This window comes from Oncorhynchus clarkii, chromosome 6 (assembly GCF_045791955.1).
Source record: "Oncorhynchus clarkii lewisi isolate Uvic-CL-2024 chromosome 6, UVic_Ocla_1.0, whole genome shotgun sequence".
Lineage (NCBI taxonomy): Eukaryota > Metazoa > Chordata > Actinopteri > Salmoniformes > Salmonidae > Oncorhynchus > Oncorhynchus clarkii.
This window is the reverse complement of record NC_092152.1, coordinates 67,031,964-67,053,848: the sequence shown is the minus strand read 5'-3', so window position 1 is coordinate 67,053,848 and position 21,885 is coordinate 67,031,964. Positions and strand designations below refer to the sequence as shown.

At 42.8% G+C, this 21,885-nt stretch overlaps 1 protein-coding gene across 2 annotated transcripts in view; it reads right to left on the bottom strand.

The window, feature by feature from the left end:
- The window catches only part of LOC139411485 (E3 ubiquitin-protein ligase NEDD4-like), a 48,472-nt gene continuing 26,587 nt past the window's right edge, over positions 1-21,885 (bottom strand). For both annotated transcript variants that reach the window (XM_071157921.1, XM_071157920.1), the window contains 24 exons: positions 13,219-13,269; positions 12,686-12,747; positions 12,200-12,296; positions 11,454-11,617; positions 11,178-11,301; positions 10,542-10,700; positions 9,889-10,056; positions 9,481-9,600; positions 7,581-7,784; positions 5,758-5,835; positions 5,550-5,604; positions 5,402-5,460; positions 5,123-5,188; positions 4,654-4,883; positions 4,329-4,450; positions 4,077-4,147; positions 3,846-3,941; positions 3,632-3,705; positions 3,353-3,413; positions 3,199-3,258; positions 2,992-3,099; positions 2,434-2,530; positions 2,169-2,241; positions 1-2,073 (listed from right to left, as the gene is read on the bottom strand). In XM_071157921.1, coding sequence (XP_071014022.1) covers positions 1,971-2,073; positions 2,169-2,241; positions 2,434-2,530; positions 2,992-3,099; positions 3,199-3,258; positions 3,353-3,413; positions 3,632-3,705; positions 3,846-3,941; positions 4,077-4,147; positions 4,329-4,450; positions 4,654-4,883; positions 5,123-5,188; positions 5,402-5,460; positions 5,550-5,604; positions 5,758-5,835; positions 7,581-7,784; positions 9,481-9,600; positions 9,889-10,056; positions 10,542-10,700; positions 11,178-11,301; positions 11,454-11,617; positions 12,200-12,296; positions 12,686-12,747; positions 13,219-13,269 — 2,502 coding nt within the window. In that variant the 3' untranslated portion in view covers positions 1-1,970. The remainder of the gene's footprint in view (positions 2,074-2,168; positions 2,242-2,433; positions 2,531-2,991; positions 3,100-3,198; positions 3,259-3,352; positions 3,414-3,631; positions 3,706-3,845; positions 3,942-4,076; positions 4,148-4,328; positions 4,451-4,653; positions 4,884-5,122; positions 5,189-5,401; positions 5,461-5,549; positions 5,605-5,757; positions 5,836-7,580; positions 7,785-9,480; positions 9,601-9,888; positions 10,057-10,541; positions 10,701-11,177; positions 11,302-11,453; positions 11,618-12,199; positions 12,297-12,685; positions 12,748-13,218; positions 13,270-21,885) is intronic.

Sequence of the window (21,885 nt, the reverse complement as noted above, 5' to 3'; positions counted from 1 at the left end):
TTTTCAACAAGATACAGAAGTTTTATTTCATTAAAGCATTGATATAAAATCCACTTAGTTGTCAGAATTACGTTTGACACAATATATAAATTAAGTAGCTCTTAAAATAATGAATGCTAGAGTATCGGATGTTAACAATAGATCCATTCAACTAAAGGATAAGAGCATGTCAAAGATTGGGATGATCAAATTCTATGATAAATTACAATGCCTTCATTTGTAATGTAAGTCTTAATTACCAGTGAAATGAAATGTGCTTTTTTTCTTCCATGGCAAGTAAAATGTACTCAAGTCAAATGTGCACTTAAAAGCAGAGGATTTTAGCATGAAATCATACTCAACGTATTTATTCTGAAATTGATAGTTTGGCAAAGATCAAGACACTAAGACTTTTATAACTATTTTAACAAAGTGCTTTACCTTATAAAAGCACAACTATAACATTTTGATTTTAAGATAAATTAAAAATACCATATTTTCCTTCAACAATCTGTAAACATACCAGATAGTGTAAACATGTTTTGTACCATTCATACAATACATTCTTTGATAGAGCACACCACTGCATATGTACAGTCAATTCCCTCAAGATAATCAAAGGCTAAAAAAGACATTCGCAGAAATCTTTGAGAATTGATACTATCAATTTCTTGATATTAATTCAATAGAGTTATTACATAGAGCAATTTGAAAAAAATACACGTACTAAAAATAGAGTATTATACTGCTCTACAACACCCATGAATAGAGCAGGGCTCTCCAACCCTGTTTCTGGAGACCTATTGTCCTGTAGGTTCAGTCCAACCCTAATCCAGCGCTCCTGATTATATAAATTAGTTACAACTGGGGTTGGAGGTGAAAACCTACAGAAGGGTAATGCTCCAGAAACAGGGTTGAGAGCCCTGGAATAGCGGAATAAAAAAATAATACATCCATCACTGAATAAAAAAAAAAAATCAGCAGAGGAAACATATTTTGCAAGTGTGTGTGCAAGAATGAGAGCGCAATGGCAACATGGTTTTTCAATGGAGACTAATGTGGAGTCGTCAGTTCTGTGATATCCCCAGTAAGCTTTACAAAAGGTGCATTCACTGTCCATTGCTCAGACACATACTTTGTGATTGTAAAAAAACAACAACATTAGGAACACCTGCTCTTTCCATGACATAGACTGACCAGGTGACTCCAGCTGAAACTATTATCCCTTATTGATGTCACTTGTTAAATCCACTTCAAATCAGTGTAGATGAAGAGGAGGAGACAGGTTAAAGAAGGATTTTTAAGCCTTGATACATGGATTGTGTCTGTGTGCCATTCACAAGGTGAATGGGCAAAACAAAAGATTTATGTGCCTTTGAACGTGGTATTGTTGTAGGTGCCAGGCGCACCGGTTTGTGTCAAGAACTGCAACACTGCTTGGTTTTTCACACTCAAGTTTCCCGTGGTCCACCACTCAAAAGACATTCAGCCAACTTGACACAACTGTGGGAAGCATTGGAGTCATGGGCCAGCATCCCTGTGGAACGCTTTCGACACCAGTGTATATACGGTAATGTATATCGAAGTCCAATGTCAATCTCTTCATGATAGAATATTTATCATAGATGAACAGTAATATCTGTATGATATAATGCATTTGATAAATTGTATATAGATCTGGTTTAAGTATACATACATATTTACGAGACACAAAAAAACTATTTGTAAACTTCACAGACCAAGAGTGATTTAAGAAGTGATTTTCACTCATCATCCATCCCTTCCACTGTGCAGGAGAGAGGAGCACCAAAGACTTTGCTGTCTGTGATTGTTCTCCATCTTCTCAGGCGCTTGGCAGGTCAGGTCTGGACCTGAATATTGTGTGTTTTATCAGCATTAAAACAGAACTACAGCACAAAACTTGGTGCTGGCCCTCAGTTCACTGGCAGTAACTGCCATTTTAACATCTGCGCCATAGACCACACACTCCCCTAATCCACTCCATCAAAGCCTTGTGCATTCTCTATGGCGATGTGTAGCTTCTCCCTCAGCTCCTCAAATGACTCATAGGGAGGCAGATCCAGCCGGTTGAAGCTGAAGACGGTAAAACAAAACCAAATTCAAATGCACATTTGTTGCAGTAACCAGGTAGGACTATTAGCCAAACTGCTGTATTGTTAGTTACTCACCATGTGTGGGCTCTAGGTAGTTTGTCTCGTGTTCCCCACTGCTCAATGGTAAACAGCTGTGGTCCGTTAGACCCTGTGATTTCATAACATAAAACAAGATTAGGAGGAGAGAATCATATACAAACACCTCTGGTTACAACTCAGAATCCATGTTTCAAAGTTCATATCAATCTATGTAATGACAAAATGGTTAAAAACATACCTAGAATGTACCCTGTATTATACAAATGAGTCTTAATACAGATAAGTAGAGAAGAGGACTCACCGTAGAGCTCTGCAAAGCCATTCATTGGGACCCGGGAGGTGCCAGTCACAAACTGCAACAGGCGGATACGCTTCTCTGCATCCATCAGCAGCACAGTCTGAGAATGACAAAATATAATTCAAATAGCTGTAATGAATATTGAGAATTCACCCAAAAACTAAGGATGCACCGATGTGGAAATTCTGGGCCGATATCAGATATTTACCGATATCCAATGTGTTCCTGGGAGTTTTCACTTTCAGGAATGTACTAATAATAGCTAATAGCTCAAACCATTTGGACGCTAAAGCCAAATTCATAGGATGAGTTTTTCTTCAAGTTGCGCCGACCACCTTAAAAAAAAAAATCCACAGACCGCTCAGTTTGTCTCCGCCACTAATAGCGGATACATTTCAGTCCCCATCATTGTCCTTTGTCTCCACATCAGACAGATGTCGACATAATATTTTTAACCAATTATCGTCCGATACCGATATGGTCACCAATAAACCGTGCATCCCTAACAAAAACACTCTAGAATCCAGAGGCTTCTGCTTTAGTGGTGGAGTATCCTCTTACCTTCCAGAACCACAGGATGACAGGCTGGTTGGGACAGTAGCCATTCTTGTACTTGGTGTTCTCCCTCCAGTCGTTCACATCCACGTCTCCCAGGCCACACATCAGGAGCTAGAGAAAAATAAAACCCAGACAGAACATCACTCAATGATCTGGAAAGACAGGCTCTCAGTCATGCATACATCTCAGAATGATAGGAATGAGACCCACCTCCAGCTCATTCTCGTCAAAGATCTTGATGAGATCCTGGGGTATCAACTCATAGAATCCCTAAGACAAGAGAGAGGAACACGCAATAAGTCAACCGTTTCTTTCAATCTTATCACAACTCAATCAAAACATCTCACTAAAACCTAGTGTTTACCTCCTTGAATGCAGTCATCTGCTTCAGTATCCTGTTCACGAACCTCCACTGCATGACAAGACTGAAAAAAAATGTTTATTTTGAAATGGAAGCATTCAAAAGCCCTAATAATTGCTAATTTATCTAATGATGCAGACGTGGTGGGTGGTGGTTTCATTGTCCATATGCAAACCCGTCAAATATGTGACTTGTGGGTCACCTACTAGCTGAACAGCACTACATGGCAGGGAGTATGAGGCGTGTTTCCTCTTTCTACCAGCAGAGGGCTCTGGTGCTTACTGGATGTATTCCTTCTTGTTGTCATCGGTGACTACTATTTCAGATCCTCCTGGCTTCAGCTCATGCTGGTGTGTCTAAATAGGAGGAAATGTGATGTCAGCATGACTGATACCAGAGTACCACTTAGCATCAATTTTAAAACCCCTTCAGTCAATAGGCACAAGATAGAACAGAAAATACTTGGGCCAAACAACAAATAGGAAGCAGGTCCCACCTGTCCAAAGAGCTCTTCGTCTATGGTGAACCTCAGATCCAGGTCTATCGGGTCATTCTCCAATATCCACTTCAGGGAGTTGAAGTACTCACTGTCCTGAAATAACAACACACAAACACCATTACCACTAATGGTGAAACACTGTTATAGATGTCTGATTTATCTCGTCTCTACTATCTGATTAGGTGATGGGAAGATGTGAGAGTAATCTAGATAGTATTAGGTACCTACCACAGACTCCATGTCCTGTAGAGTAATGGGCTTCTGCAACATCATCTTGTAGAAAGGCCTGATGAAGAAGGCTAGAAAAAAACATGTCAGGATCTGTGCAACACGCCTAATCCTTGTGGCCCTAGCATAGAGCAGTCCTCAGCTCTTAGTTTCTCTACACACACACACTCATGTCACACTACTATTATACGAATTAATGAACTTTTAACAGACACAAAGTTCATGAGTGAAATCACCAGCAGTGAGACTCACCGTCCAGCAGCTTTCCATGGTAGACAGCCATGCCTGCCACACGGCCAATGAACTTGAAGTAGGACAGGTGGTCCTCATTGCAGAGGCCTGAGTTGGGGTTGATCTGCAGAGTGTAGTTGTCCCTGCCCCAGAACATGCATAGGAGAAACTTAACAAAGCTCTAAAGTCATCCAAATCCTTCTCTGATCCATTCCAGAACATATCCCATCATTAAAATGATTCATAATGCTATCAGAGATGTTATTCACCAACAGCTCCATTAAGGGCCTGTTCCATTTTTCCTTGCCTGAAAATGGAATTCTAACACATTCAAATAGAGACTCACGTGGCAGAATACTCAAACAGCCCATAATAGGGGTTGAACATCTCCTTGGAGATTAGGAAGAACCACTCCCTGGCGACGCCCCCGTAATCCAAGCCCTTCTCTCCCTCAAACTCCACCCACAGCCGCGCCTTCAGGAAGTCGGCCCTCTTGATTGACAGGATTCGTCTGTAGGAGTCCTCTAGCACTGTGTTCCGCCTGAGCTTCATCTCAAAGCGGTTGGGGATGTCAGCCTGGAATTGGAGATAGAGCATGCTGAGTGAGTGGACATCAGGTCAGGGGATGTAGCTGGACTAACTGTCATAGAAGATATTGTGAGGATGATTGAGAGAAAGACAAGATAGGCTTTTACAGTGTGAATATGCTGTATATCTGACCTATTTGTGAGGTTTAGCTGTAATAACAGAACATTAAGAGCATAGGGCCTTCAGTAATTACAATGATTCCCTGTCTTGGGAAAAACATTGCTCACCGGTTTCTTCAGCTTCTTCCGGAAGTATTCATACTTCTGTTTATAGTCTCTGGAGTAAGGCACAGCCTAAAATAGACAAGGATAGGAGATCCAATGACCGGAAATCAATTATGAACACATGATTAATTATTCGGTTTTATGGCCAACCTGGAGAACCTGACTCCAAAAAGAGAATGGGCCATATTGCATTCCTAAAATTACTCTCCCGGAATCTAATACATAAAAATCTTTAACTATAGCTTTAAATTATTTTTATTTTTAAATATCATCTATACTTACTGGTCCAGTTATGGCTGAATTCTGCAGTCTGGGGTCATCCCACTGTGTGTTCTTTGTGTCTGAAAATACATCAGATTTATTCAGCATTGGTAGTCGGCATATGCATTTTTCACTCATTTTGACAAATTGTAGTACATGTCATACATACTGTGATCTATGTAGAATATCCTCCCATCACTGTGGACCCTCTCCTCCCAGCCAGGCTAAAATAAGGGTAGCACAAACATTACTCACATCATTTTCCCCTTAAAATCAACCATTCACTCAGCAACTTTCAACTTTAAGAGGCTCATGACACTGGGCTGCTAATTGCCTTCTTAGAATGCTATTGGATATGATATCATTGTAAAGCTTACCGGCATTGGCCCGAGGTCAGTTGGGTCTAGCGAAGGTCTCCTCCTCATGTGCACAGGAATCTTCAACCTGGGGTCTTCCTGTTCACAGCCAGATAAAAAGGAAATAAGTCACACAAACAGGAAGGAGCAGTGAGAATGGCAGTATTGTCCAGTGGATAACTGGTCATTCTGGCCATGATGATGCGTGACTAGACCCTATAGGTAGGGCCTGGGGGTATTTATTGATCATGTGACCTGATCAAGAAAAACGACACCAGTCAAAAGTTTGGACACACCTACTCATTCAATGGTTTTTCCTTATTTGTACTATTTTCTACATTGTAGAATAATAGTGAAGACATTACAACTATGAAATAACACATATGGAATCATGTAGTAACCAAAAAAGTGTAAAACAAATCATTTAAAATATATATATATATTTGAGATTCTTCAAAGTAGCCACCCTTTGCCTTGATGACAGATTTGCACTCTTGGCATTCTCTCAACCAGCTCCATGATGAAGTCACCTGGAATGCATTTCAATTAATAGGTGTGCCTTGGTAAAAGTTAATTTGTGGAACTTCTTAAATGTGTTTGAGACAATCAGTTGTGTTGTGACAAAGTAGGGGTGGTTACAGAAGATAGTCCTATTTGGTAAATTCCAAGCCCATATTATGGCAAGAACAGCTCAAATAAACAAAGCGAATCGACACGCCATCATTACTTTAAGACATGAAGGTCAGTCAATCCAGAAAATGTCAAGAACTTTGAAAGCTAATTCAAGTGCAATCACAAAAACCATCAAGCGCTATGATAAAACTGGCTCTCATGAAGACCGCCACAGGAAAGGAAGAACCAGAGTTACCTTAGAGTTAACACACTCAAATTACAGCTCAAATAAATGCTTCAGAGTCCAAGTAACAGACACATCCTCAACTGTTCACAGGAGACTACGTGAATCAGATCTTCATGGTCGAATTGCTGCAAAGAAACCACTACTCAAGGACACCAATAAGAAGAAGAGACTTGCTTGGGACAAGAAACACGAGCAATGGACATTAGACCGGTGGAAATCTGTCCTTTAGACTGATGAGTCCAAATTTGAGATTTTTGCTTCCAACCTCCGTGTCTTTGTGAGACACAGAATAGGTGAACGGATGATCTCTGCATGTGTGGTTCCCATCGTGAAGCATGGAGGTGGTGTGATGGTGCTTTGCTGGTGACACTGTCAGTGATTTATTTAGAACTCAAGGTTACCATGGCCACCACAGCATTCTGCAGCAATTTGCCATCCCATCTGGTTTGCGCTTAGTGGGATTATCATTTGTTTTTCAACAGGATAATGACCCAAAACACACCCCCAGACTGTGTAAGGGTTATTTAACGAAGGAGAGTGATGAAGTGCTGCATCAGATGACCTGGCATCCACAATCACCCGACCTCAACCCAATTGAGATGGTTTGGGATGAGTTGGACCGCAGAGTCAAGGAAAAGTAGTCAACAAGTGCTCAGCATATGCGCTAACTCCTTCAAGACTGTTGGAAAAGCATTCCTCATGAGGCTGGTTGAGAGAATGCTAAGAGTGTGCCTCATCAAGGCAAAGGGTGGCTACTTTGAAGAATCTCTAATATAAAATATATTTTTATTGGTTTAACACTTTTTTGGTTACTACATGATTCCATGTGTGATATTTCATAGTTTTGACATCTTCATTATTATTCTACAATGTAGAAAATAGTACAAATAAAGAAAAACCCTTTAATGAGTAGGTGTGTCCAAACTTTTGACTGGTACTGCATGTCCTTTTAAGAGTGGTGGTATGCAGGTGCTTGCTTTCTCACCCAGGAAGTGGTCTTAGTGTTGTGGTCGATGAAGAAGGGTTTTCCGTTGGGGGCATTGCGGACCTCCCAGCCTGCAGGCATGAAGCCACACTCCCTCTGTGAGCCGGGGGAGTGCTGGGGGGAGCCCTCAGGAGAGAGCATGGGGGGCTGGTACACAGTGGCGTTCTGGGACAGAACAGCCTGGGCTGCTGCGTCTGAGGTTATCTGAACCATGGAAGGAGAGACGAAGATTAACACTATTGATATACTAGGAGGGTGAACTGGATTCTACATCAACATTATCTACAGTGCTTTCGGAAAGTATTCAGACCCCTTGACTTTTTCCATATTTTGTTACGTTACAGCCGTATTCTAAAATGGATTAAATACAAAATTATCCTCAGCAATCTACACACAATAACCCATAATGATGAAGTGAAAACAGAAATACCTTTTTTACATAAGTATTTAGACACTTTGCTATGAGACTCGAAATTGAGCTCAGGTGCATCCCATTTCCATTGAATATCCTTGACTCCATGTTTCTACAACTTGGAGTCCACCTGTGGTAAATTCAATTGATTGGACATGATTTGGAAAGGCACACACCTGTCTATAAAAAAGGCTCCACAGTTGACAGTGCACGTCAAAGCAAAAACCAAGCCATGAGGTCGAAGGAATTGTCCGTAGAGCACAGACAGAGGATTGTACTGAGGCACAGATTTGGGGAAGGATACCAAAACATTTCTGCAGCATTGAAGGTCCCCAAGACCACAGTGGCCTCCATCATTCTTAAAAGGAAGATGTTTGGAACCACCAAGACTCTTCCTAGAGCTGGTCGCCCGGCCAAATTGAGCAGTCAGAGGAGAAGGGCCTTGATGGTCACTGACAGAGCTCTAGAGTTCCTCTGTGGAGATGGGAGAAACTTCCAGACGGACAAGCATCTCTCCACCAATCAGGCCTTTCTTGTCGAGTGGCCAGACAGAAGCCACTCTTCAGTAAAAGGTACATGACAGCCCGCTTGGAGTTTGCCAAAAGGCACCTAAAGACTCCCAGACCATGAGAAACAAGAGAGTCTCTGGTCTGATGAAACCAATATTTAATTATTTGGCCTGAATGCCAAGCGTCACGTCTGGAGGAAACCTGGCACCATCCCTACGATGAAGCATGGTGGTGGCAGCATCATGCTGTGTGGATGTGTTTCAGTGGCAAGGAATGGGAGACTAGTCAGGATCGAGGCAAAGATGAACGGTGCAAAGCTCAGAGATCCTTGATGAAAATCTGCTCCAAAGCGCTCAGGACCCCAGACTGGAACAACGACCCTAAGAACACAGGCAAGACAATACAGAGCTTCAGGACAAGTCTCTGAATGTCCTTGAGTGGAACAGCCAGAGCCTGGACTTGAACCCAATCAAACATATCTGGAAAGACCTGAAAATAGCTTTGCAGCGACACTCCCCATCCAACCTGACAGAGCTTGAAAGCATCTGCAGAGAAGAATGGAAGAAACTCCCCAAATACAGGTGTGCCAAGCTTGTTGCGTCATACCCAATGCTGTAATCGCTGCCAAAGGTGCTTCAACAAAGTACTGAGTAAGGGGTCTGAATACTTATGTAAATGTAATATTTTTTGTATATATTTTTTTATCAATTAGCAAAAGTTTATAGAAACCGGTTTTTGCTTTGTCATTATGGGGTATTGTGTGTCGATTGATGAGGGAAAAAAACGATTTAATCATTTTTAGAATAAGGCTGTAACGTAACAAAATGTGGAAAAAGTCAAGGGGTTTGAATACTTTCCAATGGCACTGTATCTACACAAGTTAAGTGGGTCCTGATTGTCTTTTCACATGACTTTGAAAACTTCTTTAGTGCACTGTGGTTTGAGAGAAAGTGAGAGCAAAAGGAGGAATGCAGCCTACCTGGATGAGTGGCCGTGTCCAAGTGGTTATCCTGCTGTTGTGATTGACGTAGTAGGGTCTGCTCTTACTATCCTGCTTCTCCTCCCAGCCTGGAGGCAGCCCTGCTGAGGTTGCTAACAACTATTGAACAACATAGAGAGAGAGGCATCAAACAATCCATACAACAATACCTCAAGTGAATAGAACAATAACTTCCTCTGAATCACTGAGCTACATGCTCAAACCTGATGACTGCATTCATTGTCCTTACATCATCTGGGAAAACTATGGAAGCCACACTTACATGCTGAAGCTGAGCTCAGATGACCCTATCCCACAAATATTGCTGTAATACAGGAGTGTTGTGCTTCCCTGTGCTGCGGTGTGTGTGTGTGTGGGCACAGGGGATTCAGGGAACGTAACACACACCACAGGATGAACAGGGTGCTCCTCTACTGTCAGAGTCTGGGCACTGCCTCTGCGACTGGAGTGACTTGAATGACTGGCCACAGGATGAACAGGGTGCTCCTCTACTGTCAGAGTCTGGGCACTGCCTCTGCGACTGGAGTGACTTGAATGACTGGAAGGGCCCTGCAGCTGAAGAGAGCAAGACGACAGAAACTACAGTAATTTCCCATACACGTGTTAATAGGCACATATTCTCCAGCCCTAGACAGGCACTAATACCTGTCTAATACTAAAATATTAAAGTCCCTCAAGGATACCGCAATTGCATTACATTTCTTTAATATTATGCAAGGGCTTGCAATTTCAACCAATCAGCAGTGCCCATTTACTGCAAAATATGGTTCAATCAAGCCACACAGATAAAAACTTTGCATATTGCCATGTAAAATTTTAGAATTGATGTAGCAAAATCTATCATTTTTGAATATCACAAAAAATCCCAGCGAAATACTGGAGAGACTGATTACAGCTGTGTTGTTATAACACATTGTGTTTTCAGTCCCTTCTTAGAACTGTGGAAGGACCCTGTTCAGGAAGCATATCCCCAGTCTGGCTTTGGGTGTCGGCCGATTGGTAACGGGAGCCCGGTCAGCGCTGGCCAGTAAATTATTCACCTGGAGGGAGGTACGTCGGTTGCCGGATGTGGCACCCAAGGCCTGGAGGCGACTGAGCTCGTCACAGAAGGAGTGAAACTCCAGGGGGGAGTGGGGTGGAGGGGGGGAGCGCTGGCTGTTGTACAAGGTGGACTCATCCTCTGTTATGATTTCCCAACTCTGGAGCAGAGGAAACAAGACACATGAAGAGTTTACCATCTGTTCTGAAGGATGTCTTGATAGTGTTAAGTCATTGTCTTCTCGTCTGGTTGTGAGCTAAGAAAACAGTTCTGACCTGCTTGTTCTGCCACGGAGTGACATTATTACATAAAACTGACATGTGATATAAGGGTCACTCTGAACTATCCTGACATTTAGTCATTTGCTCAGAGGGGCTAGAACCAGAAAACATGGTCGTAAGATATGGTCCTTATAGGTCTGGGCCTATATATCTTAGGTAAGTCGTATAGTTGGACAGCACACCACGTACAGTTGTTTCATAATCGTACCAGAGACCACAAAAAGATAACAGAATCTCATCTCCAATTCAATATCAAACTCAGGAGAATAACTGTAATTACATTTGAATTTAAAGTGACATTTAACTTTAAATGTGAATTTTTCAATACATTGATTGAATTTCGACTTGAAAATAACCTCAGTTGACTCTTGTTGTCTGTCGTTGGAGTCCTCTTGGTCGGAGATCTGCCTGCGGGCAGTGAAGGCGTGCTGCGCCTCCATGTGGATGTTCTGCCTCTGCTCTGCCTCTACCTGGCTGTCTCTACATAGGGAAACACACACACTCACAGTCAACTTCTCATCTCTTGACCAACCAGGTGTTACTGTATTCCAATACTACCAAAGTGTTAAAATAACGCTAGATTAAGTTCAAGCTGTCAGAATAAAGACATGACAGGAGAACCCCAGACTTACTGTACTATGGGCCTGTGCCACTGTGTGGTCCTGGTTTCGTGGTTGACATAGTAGGTCCTGCCCAGGTTGTCCTGCCTCTCCTCCCAGCCAGGGGGCATTGCAGGCAGCAGGTGGTTGTGCCTGGGACCGGACATGTCCTGGCCCTCTAAAAACTCCCAACTAGGCTGCACAACAAAAACAACTGTTACACAACATGGCACATGCAGATGTCAACATTGCCAAAATCTTCTACATGTTTGTTCAAGTCAAACAATGTCTTGGCCACTACACAGAAAATTCAGTGGCAAGCATAGGGACTCATACTTTACTGAAGTTTGGCTTCAAATCATTCTAAGGAAGATGTCAGCATATTCATCAAAGGCCCTGGACCCATGGTGAGACAAATATAGATTGGCCTTTTGGACATGGTGTTCCTAGCCACTGCTTACATTAAGCATGTTCAAGAATGATGACTGGCTGGTTTTATCAATAACTATCAGGATGGAGATGGCAGGCAATCAGCCATCTTGGCTTGACACTGGTAAAACGAGCCTGGTGTCTTTTCTCCTGGCTCTGAGCACTAATATGCTGTTACATGTATATACTGAAGCACGCCGGCTGAGCAACAGCCAAGGCACGTAGATTAGACACTGTATAATCAAAGGAGGAGGGGGGTGACGGCGTGGGAATATTCAATTTCAGGGGGTCAGGGGGCAAAAAGGGCAGGAGGACAGGGGGCAGGTTGGTTGGGTGGGTGGCGATCTTACATCCATGTCTTCAGTCTGTTCTGCAGCATCCTCTGAGTTGTTTTTGGGTAGGTAGGTCATCTTCAGACGGAGATGACCTTTGACCCTGGATTTGTGACTGCATCAAAACAAAAACTAAACACTTAACAAAAAATACATGGAAAACAGTGCACCTTCTAAATAACAGTAATGTGAGCCTCTTAGGTGTATCAAATATCAGACACACAATAAATGTCATTCCAACAATCTATCATTGTGACTGACTCAAATATGAAATTGAGCTTTCTCCAAGGCAAAATCAATATGTACTTTATGTAGCTATTTGAGCTTAATTTGTACACCTCAGGAAAGAAAGGCAAACTCACTGGAACGAAACAAGATATAATTCAAATTAATTTATGCAATGCCAAGACTGAATGTGATAAAAATGTCAAGGAAAATGTCAAAGTAAATCCATGTTAAACCAGGAAGGATAAGCAGCTTGAATAATCATGAAATAATGCCAACCTTCTCGGGTGAAGTAGAAAATCCTTGAATGTGTATGGCCTTTCAATGTTAGGATTTTCTGTCTGAAATAAAAAATAAATAAAAAGTATTTAAACAGTTGAAATGCTCTATAAAGATATTTGCTGTATAACATCTACGCATGCAGTAACTGTATATCAACAGTAAACAAGTCCTGTATAGACAGTAGACAGTAAGGTAGGTCTGCTGTAAATGCTATGAAAAGGAAGGCAAAGGTAACAAACATGGAGGACTGTAATTCCATAACTATGGACAATGTTGTGGAAAGGACTCTGACATGAGGGTGTTAATGTTTACATGAGTGTGCCTATGACAGTTCATTGGTGAAGATAAGTAACTATGTAAAGTGTACAGATCTCCAACAAATTATATCTAAAGGAGAACATGGAACACCAAACAGCAGAGACTATCCTACTCCTTTAGACGTGGGATTGGAAACATGTTGATTTAGGAGAATTGGTTTCCACATACATTATGCAAGTGCTAAATAAACTATTTCCTTGCACTAGGCTCACCGGTATCTGGTGTAATGGTACATCCACCTGCCCCAGAAAGTCATCACGTGTCTGTGGAAGGATATAAGAGATTGTAATGGGGAGTCATGTACAGTAGTCATTCATGAGAGTCCATCAAAAAAGGGAGTGGTTACAATGTATCGGGCATGTTTGCGGACTCGCACGCACACCTACACACAGCTCAAGCGCAAAAGGTATGACACACACACACACACACACACACACACACAGAGAGTATACCACATAACTGGCCTAGATAGATAATCACAGTCACCTTTACAACACCACTACATTATGTGCCATCAGCCCTCATGGATGATTTAGTTGTAAATGTATTCATTGGCACATTATACACATAGTCTTATTAGACAAGGCGTTCCAAAAATGGCACTGCACACAACCCCAAATTGACATTAGAAAATGCAGATGACCCCACTTGGAAAAATGATATCTAGTTAAAGCGAAACTTCAGGATTCTGACAATGAAGCCCTTTATCTGCTTCCTCAGAGTCAGATGAACTCATGGATAGCATTTGTATGTCTCTGCGTGCAGTTTGAAGGAAGTTGCTGACTAACGTTAGTGCAATTGCTAACTAGTGTTTGCACAATGACTGGAAGTCTATGTAACTGCAGTGCTAGCGTATACCATAAGACTTCCAGTCATTGCGCTAACGCTAGTTGGCATTGGCTCACGAAACTACCTCTAACTTCCTTTATACTGGATACAGAGACAAAAGGGGCGGCAGGTAGCCTAGTGGTTGGAGCGTTGGGCCAGTAACCGAGTTGGTTGGCTGCTAGATCGAATCCCCGAGCTGACAAGGATGTTCTGCCCCTGAACAAGGCAGTTAACCCACTGTTCCTAGGCTGTCATTGTAAATAAGAATTTGTTCTTAACTGACTTGCCTAGCTAAATAAAGGTTCAATTAAAAAAATAAAGGTAAAGGGCTTCATTGCCAAAATCACAAAGTATCCCTTTAATGGTGTGTATTCATTTTCACTCAATTTTACATCCTGCAAGCTGTCCCAACACATAATTACATGAAATTGCATTCTAATAGTGTTAAAGGTTATTGTAAGTGGCTGACACTAAAAGGTTGCATTTTACACCCATTTTCTCAGGGGACCCCATTTCAATTTTAGGGGAGCCCACCCCAAGGTTTGAAACCACTGTATTAGACATGTGGATTGAATAATTCAGGGGTTATCAGCCCACAGTATAGCTAGAGCATTAGACGTCTTAATATGTAGTTGTGGAGCAGTGTCCTTTCTAGAAAAGGTGATTCTGACTGAGTGACGTCTCTAGAGACAGGCTCCAATGTGACCACTGCTATAACGCAGTTACTGTAACATGTTCCTATGCAACATACATCACCCACCTTCCAACATCAACAACAACTGAAAACAGTGTTGTGCGGGTCGGCTTCATGACCAAATAAACACCCTCGGCACATCAAACTGCCCAGCAATAGTATGGAGACGGTTCAATTGAATGGATATAGACTGTTCCCCTCCTCCTCTCATTCCTTCCCCATGCCTTTCCTTGGCAGTGAAGCCAAGACAAGCAGGCTTTGGAGAGTCCAGGTTGAGGGACACAATGTACAGCCTGAGAATTTGCTACTCTGATCTCGTGACATTCTCTCAGGAACATCACAGAGGGGACTCATTAAGGGATTAATCACATGCTTACTAACACCACTCAAAGAACTGTCAAACCAGCCATATCAAAATTACCAAGAGTGGAGTGTGTGATTGATCAAGTCAGAGGTGTATGGGAGCAAGAATGGTTTCTGGTGGAAATAAACTTAATTTCCATGTAAATCTATCAACCCAATCCCAAAAAGGATTTAACTGCACTACTATGTGGACACCTGCTCATGGAACATCTCATTCCAAAATTATGGGCATTAACTGAGTAAAATGGTCCCAGAGAAGAAGGCAGATGTTTTACGTGTCCCCAACCGATTATGTTTTTTTATTTGTGTTGTTTGTAACTTATTTTGTACATAATGTTGCTGCTACCGTCTCTTATGACCGAAAATAACTTCTGAACATCAGGACTGCAATTACTCACCACAGACTAGGAGAATCGTTTTTTCCCCTTTAACGAGTCTGACGAGTCCGACGGGGACTACATACTGCTTTCTCGGGAACAGGCCCAGATCCCTGTGATTTGTGTGAAGATGAGGCAGAGAAAAAGGGGCCAGAGGGCGGGCTGCCTTCTGAGAATTCGTAGGCGATCGAATAAACCCCCACTTCGTTCCATTCTGCTAGCAAACGTGCAATCTTTGGAGAATAAAATCGCTGACTTGAATGCAGGGAAACTGGAAACAGTTTTACAAAATTTCTTTCAGCATGTTAAATGTGCAGCCAGAGGCTGCCAGAGGCTTTTTTTTTTTATGAATAAAAAAACTGGACCACCTTTACTCCACACACAGACGCATACAAAGCTCTTACTCGCCATCAATTTGGCAAATCCATAATTCTATCCTCCTGATTCCTGCTTACAAGCAAAAATTAAAGCAGGAAGCACCAGTGACTAGATCAATAAAAAAAAGTGGTCAGATGAAGCTACAGGACTGTTTTGCTAGGACAGACTGGAATATGTTCCGGGATTCCTCTGATGGTACACCACATCAGTCACTGGCTTCATCAGTAAGTGCATCGATGACGTTATCCCCACAGTGACCATACGTACATACCCCAACCAGAAGCCATGGATTACAGGCAACATCCACACTGAGCTAAAGGCTAGAGCTGCCACTTTCAAGGAGCGGGACTCTAACCTGGATGCTTATAAGAAATCCTGCTATGCCCACCGACGAACCATCAAACAGACAAAGCGTCAATACAGGACTAAGATCGAATCATACTACACTGGCTCTGGCGCTCGTCGGATGTGACAGGGCTTGCAAACCATTAGACTACAAAAGGGAAGCACAGTTGAAATCTACACAGTGACAAGCCTACCAGATGAGCTAAACTACTTTCTACGCTCGCTTCGAGGCAAATAACACTGACACATGAAAGCACCAGCTAAACTGCTTCTACCCCCAAGCCATAAGACTCCTGAACACCTAATCAAATAGGTACGCAGACTTTATGCATTACCACCCCCCCCCCCCCCTTTACACTGCTGCTACTCTGTTATTATCTATGCATAACTTTTATTTATTTTTATCTCTACCTACATGTACATATTACCTCAACTTACTGGTGCCCCCGCACATTGACTCTGTACTGCTACATATATATAGTCTCACTATTGTAATTTTACTGCTGCTCTTTAATTACTTGTTACTTATATTTCGTATCCGTATTTTTTTTAAACTGCATTGCTGGTTAGGGGCTCGCAAGTAAGCATTTCACTGTAAGGTCTACCTGTTGTATTCGGCGCATGTGACTAATAACATTTGATTTGATAATATGGAGTTGGTCCCCCCCCCCCCTTTAATGCTATAATCTTCTGGGAGGGTTTCCACCAGATGTTGGAACATCGCTGTGGGGACTTGCTTCCATTCAGTCCCGAAGCAAGCACCAGTTAGCCTGGAGCTAGCCTGGAGCTAGGCCCATCTCCTGGCTAGCCAAAGAGATCCACCAGCCAATTCTTGGGCTACAAAACCTCTTTGCCAATTGGCCTGGACCCTTTACTGCTGACACGGAGCCCTGCCAATCCAACGCGACTAGTCTGTCGTAACTGTCCGAGGTAGTTTCAACAGGCTCTTCCGTTGCGACGTCGCCAGATGCCCATCTGTTAGCCCCGGCCCGCTGGCTGTCTGAATCGCCATGTCTCCAGCTCACCTAGCGTAGCAGCGACTACGGAATTGGCTCCCTGACTCATCTAGTGCTACTCATTGGACCCTATGATCAGTCGGCTACACATGCCTCTCCCAATGCCTCATCTATTGCGATTTTGGTTAGTAATTGTCTTATTTCACTGTAGAGCCCCTAGCCCTGCCCAATATGCCTTTGTTCCATCCCCCACACATGCTGTGACCAAACCTGGCTTAACTGGGGCCTCTAGAGACAAAACCTCTCTCTTCGTCAGTCAATGCCTTTAGTTTACCTCCACTGTACTCGCATCCTACCATACCCTTGTCTGTACATTATGCCTTTAATCTATTCTTCCGCACCCAGAAATCTGCTCCTTTTACTCTCTGTTCCGAACACACTAGACAACCAGTTCTTATAGCCTTTAGCCATACCCTTATCCTACTCATCCTCTCTTCCTCTAGTGATGTAGAGGTTAACCCAGGCCCTGCAGCCCCCAGCACCACTCCCATTCCCCAGCCACTCTCATTTTTTGACTGTAACTGGAAAGGCCTTGGATTTATGCATGTTAACATCAGAAGCCTCCTCCCTAAGTTTGTTTTATTCACTGCTTTAGTACACTCCGCCAACCCTGATGTCCTAGCCGTGTCTGAATCATGGCTTAGGAAGGCAACCAAAAATCCTGAAATTTCCATCCCTAACTATAACATCTTCCGACAAGATAGAACTGACAAAGGGGGCGGAGTTCCAATCTACTGCAGGGATAGCCTGCAGAGTTCTGTCATACTATCTAGGTTTGTGCCCAAACAATTCAAGGTTCTACTTTTAAAAATCCACCGTTCCAGAAACAAGTCTCTCACCGTTGCCGCTTGTTATAGACCCCATTCAGCCCCCAGCTGTGCCCTGGAGACTATATAGGAATTGATTGCCCCCATCTATCTTCAGAGTTCATACTGTTAGGTGACCTAAACCGGGATATGCTTAACACCGCAGCCGTCCTACAATCTAAGCTAGATGCCCTCAATCTCACACAAATTATTATGGAACCTACCAGGTGCAACCCTAAATCCGGAACCATGGGCACCCTCATAGATATCATCCTGAGCAACTTGCCCTCTAAATACACCTCCGCTGTCTTCAACCAGGATCTCAGGGACCACTGCCTCATTGGCTGCGTGCGTGATGGGTCCGCAGTCAAACGACCACCCCTCATCACTGTCAAACGCTCCCTAAAACACTTCTACGAGCAGGCCTTTCTGATCGACCTTGCTCGGGTATCCTGGAAGGATATTGAGGATGCCTGGTTGTGCTTTAAAAAAAGTGCTTTCCTCGCCATATTAAATAAGCATGCCCCATTAAAAAAATGTAGAACTAAGAACAGATATAGCCCTTGGTTCACTCCAGACTTAACTGCCCTTGATTAATACAAAAACATCCTGTGGTGTTGTGCATTAACATCGAATAGCCCCAGCGATATGCAACTTTTCAGGGAAGTCAGGAACCAATATACACAGTCAGTTAGGAAAGCTAAGGCTAGCTTTTTCAAACAGAAATTTGCATCCTGTAGTACAAATTCCTAAAAGTTTTGGGACACTGTAAAGTCATGGAGAATAAGAGCACCTCCTCCCAGCTGCCCACTGCACTGAGGCTATGAAACTCTGTCACCACCGATAAATCTACATAATCAATCATTTCAATAATCATTTTCTATGGCTGGCCATGCCTACCAACAGCTCAGCACCCACTGCAGCAACTTGCCCCCCCCCCCCCCGCTTCTCCTTCACCCAAATCCAGATAGTTGATGTTCTGAAAGAGCTGCAAAAGCAGGATCCCTACAAATCAGCTGGGCTAGACAATCTGGACCCTCTAAAATCAATCGCCGAAATTGTTGTAACCCCTATTGCTAGCTTGTTCAACCTCTCTTTCGTATCGTCTGAGATCCGCAAAGATTGGAAAGCTGCCACGGTCATCCCCCTTTTCAAAGGGAGACACTAGACCCAAACTGTTATAGACCTATATCCATCCTTCCCTGCCTTTCTAAACTCTTCGAAAGTCAAGTTAACAAACAGATCACTGGCCATTTTGAATCCCACCGTACCTTCTCCACTATGCAATCTGGTTTCCGAGCTGGTCATGGGTGCACCTCAGCCACGCTCAAGGTCCAAAATTATATCATAACCGCCATCGATGAAAGACAGTACTGTGCAGCCGTCTTCATCGACCTGTCCAAGGCTTGTATCGACTCTGTCAATCACCGCATTCTTATCGGCAGACTCAATAGCATTGGCTTCTCAAATGACTGCCTCGCCTGGTTCACCAACTACTTCTCTGATATAGTTCAGTGTGTCAAACCGGAGGGCCTGTTGTCCGGACCTCTGGCAGTCTATGGGGGTGCCACAGGGTTCAATTCTCGGGCCGGCTCTTTTCTCTGTATACATCAATGACGTCGCTCTTGCTGCTGGCGATTCTCTGATCCACCTCTACGCAGAAGACACCATTATGTATACATCTGGCCCTTCCTTGGACACTGTGTTAATCTTGGAACTACTCATCCCGGATCCTGGAGAATTGTCATCAACTACACGTCCAAAAAATATTACTAGAAAATATTCATATTCATGAAATCACAAGTGAAATATAGCGAAACACAGCGTAGCCTTTTGTTAATCACCCTGTCGTATCTCAGATTTTGAAATGATGCTTTACAGCCAAAGAAAGACAAGCGTTTGTGTAAGTTTATCGATAGCCTAGCATAGCATTATGTCCAGCTAGCAGCAGGAAGCTTGGTCACGAAAATCAGAAAAGCAATCAAATTAACCGTTTACCTTTGATGATCTTTGGATGTTTTCACTGACGAGACTCCCATTTAGACAGCAAATGTTCCTTTTGTTCCATAAAGATTATTTTTATACCCAAAATACCTCCGTTTGTTTGTCGTTATGTTTCCTCCGGAAATAGCGGTCACGACAACGCCGAAAAGAATTTCAAATTATATCCATAATATCGACAGAAACATGGCAAACGTTTTTTTTATAATCAATCCTCAAGGTGTTTTTCCAATATCTATTCAATAATATATCAACCGGGACAATTGGCTTTTCAGTAGGACCGAGAGGAAAAATGGCTACCTCTTTCTTTTAATGCAAGAATCACTCAGAGCCCTCAGCTGGCCACTTACGCAATGTGGTCCTTTACGCTCATTCTTCAACATAAAGGCGTGAAACTACGTCTAAAGGCTGTAGACACCTTAGGGAATATGTAGAAAAGGGAATCTGGTTGATATCCCTTTCAATGGCCAATAGGGATGCATAGGAACACAACGGGTTCAAAATATGAGTCACTTCCTGATTGGATTTTTCTTAGGCTTTTGCCTGAAATATCAGTTCTGTTATACTCACAGACAATATTTTTACAGTTTTGGAAACTTTTCTATCCTAAGCTGTCAATTATATGCATATTCTAGCATCTGGTCCTGAGAAATAGGCTGTTTACTTTGGGAACGTTATTTTTCCAAAAATAAAAAGTGCCCCCTAGCTTCAAGAGGTTATTAACAAACCTCCAAACTAGCTTCAATGCCATAAAACACTCCATCAATGGCCTCCAACTGCTTTTAAATGCTAGTAAAACTAAATTCACGCTCTTCAACCAATTGTTGCCTGCACCTGCCAGTCCGACAAGCATCACTACTCTGGACGGTTCTGACTTAGAATATGTGGACAACAACAAACAAAGCCTCCTTCGCTCATACTGCCAAACATACCCTTGTAAAACTGACTATCCTACCGATCCTTGACTTTGGCGATGTCATTTACAAAACCGCCTCCAAAACTACTCAGCAAACTGGATGTAGTCTATCACAGTGCCATCCGTTTTGTCACCAAAGCCCCATATACTACCCACCACTGCAACCTGTATGCTCTCGTTGGCTTGTCCTCACTACATATTCGTCGCCAAACCCACTGGCTCCAGGTCATCTATAAGTCTTTGCTAGGGTAAGCTCCGCTTTCTCAGCTCACTGGTCACCATAGCAACACCCACCTGTAGCACGTGCTCCAGCAGGAATATTCCACTGGTCATCCCCAAAGCCAACACCTCCTTTGGATGCCTTCCAGGTCTCTGCTGCCAATAACTGGAACCCCCTCTCTAACTTTAAACATCAGCTGTCAGTGCAGCTTACCGATCACTGTACCTGTACACACCAATCTGTAAATAGCACACCCAACTACCTCAACCCCATATTATTTATCCTCTTGCTCTTTTGCACCACAGTATCTCTACTTGCACATCATCATCTGCACATCTTTCACTCCAGTGTTCATGCTAAATTGTAATTATTTCACCTCTATGGCCTATATTGCCTTACCTCCCTACTCTTTTACATTTGCACACACCGTACAAAGATTTTTCTATTGAGTTGTTGACTGTACGTTTGTTTATGTGTAACTGTTGTTTTTGTCACACTGCTTTTATTTTATTTTTTTATCCTGGCCAAGTCGCAGTTGTAAATGAGAACTTGTTCTCAACTGGCCTACATGGTCAAAGGTGATTATTATTATTATTATTATTATTTTTAAATAAAACAAGAGCATTAGTGAGGTCGGGCACTGATGTTGGGCGATTAAGCCTGGTTCGAAGTCGGCGTTCCAATTCATCCCAAGTGTTCGATGGGATTGAGGTCAGGGCTCTGTGCATGCCAGTCAAGTTCACACCGATCGACAAACCATTTGTGTATGGACTTTGCTTTGTTCACGGGGGCATTGTCATGCTGAAACAGGAAAGGGCCTTCTCCAAACTGTTGCCAAAGTTGGAAGTACAGAATAATCTAGAACGTTATTGTATGCTGAAGGGTTAAGATCTCCCTTCACTGGAACTAAGGGGCCTAGACCGAACCATAAAAAA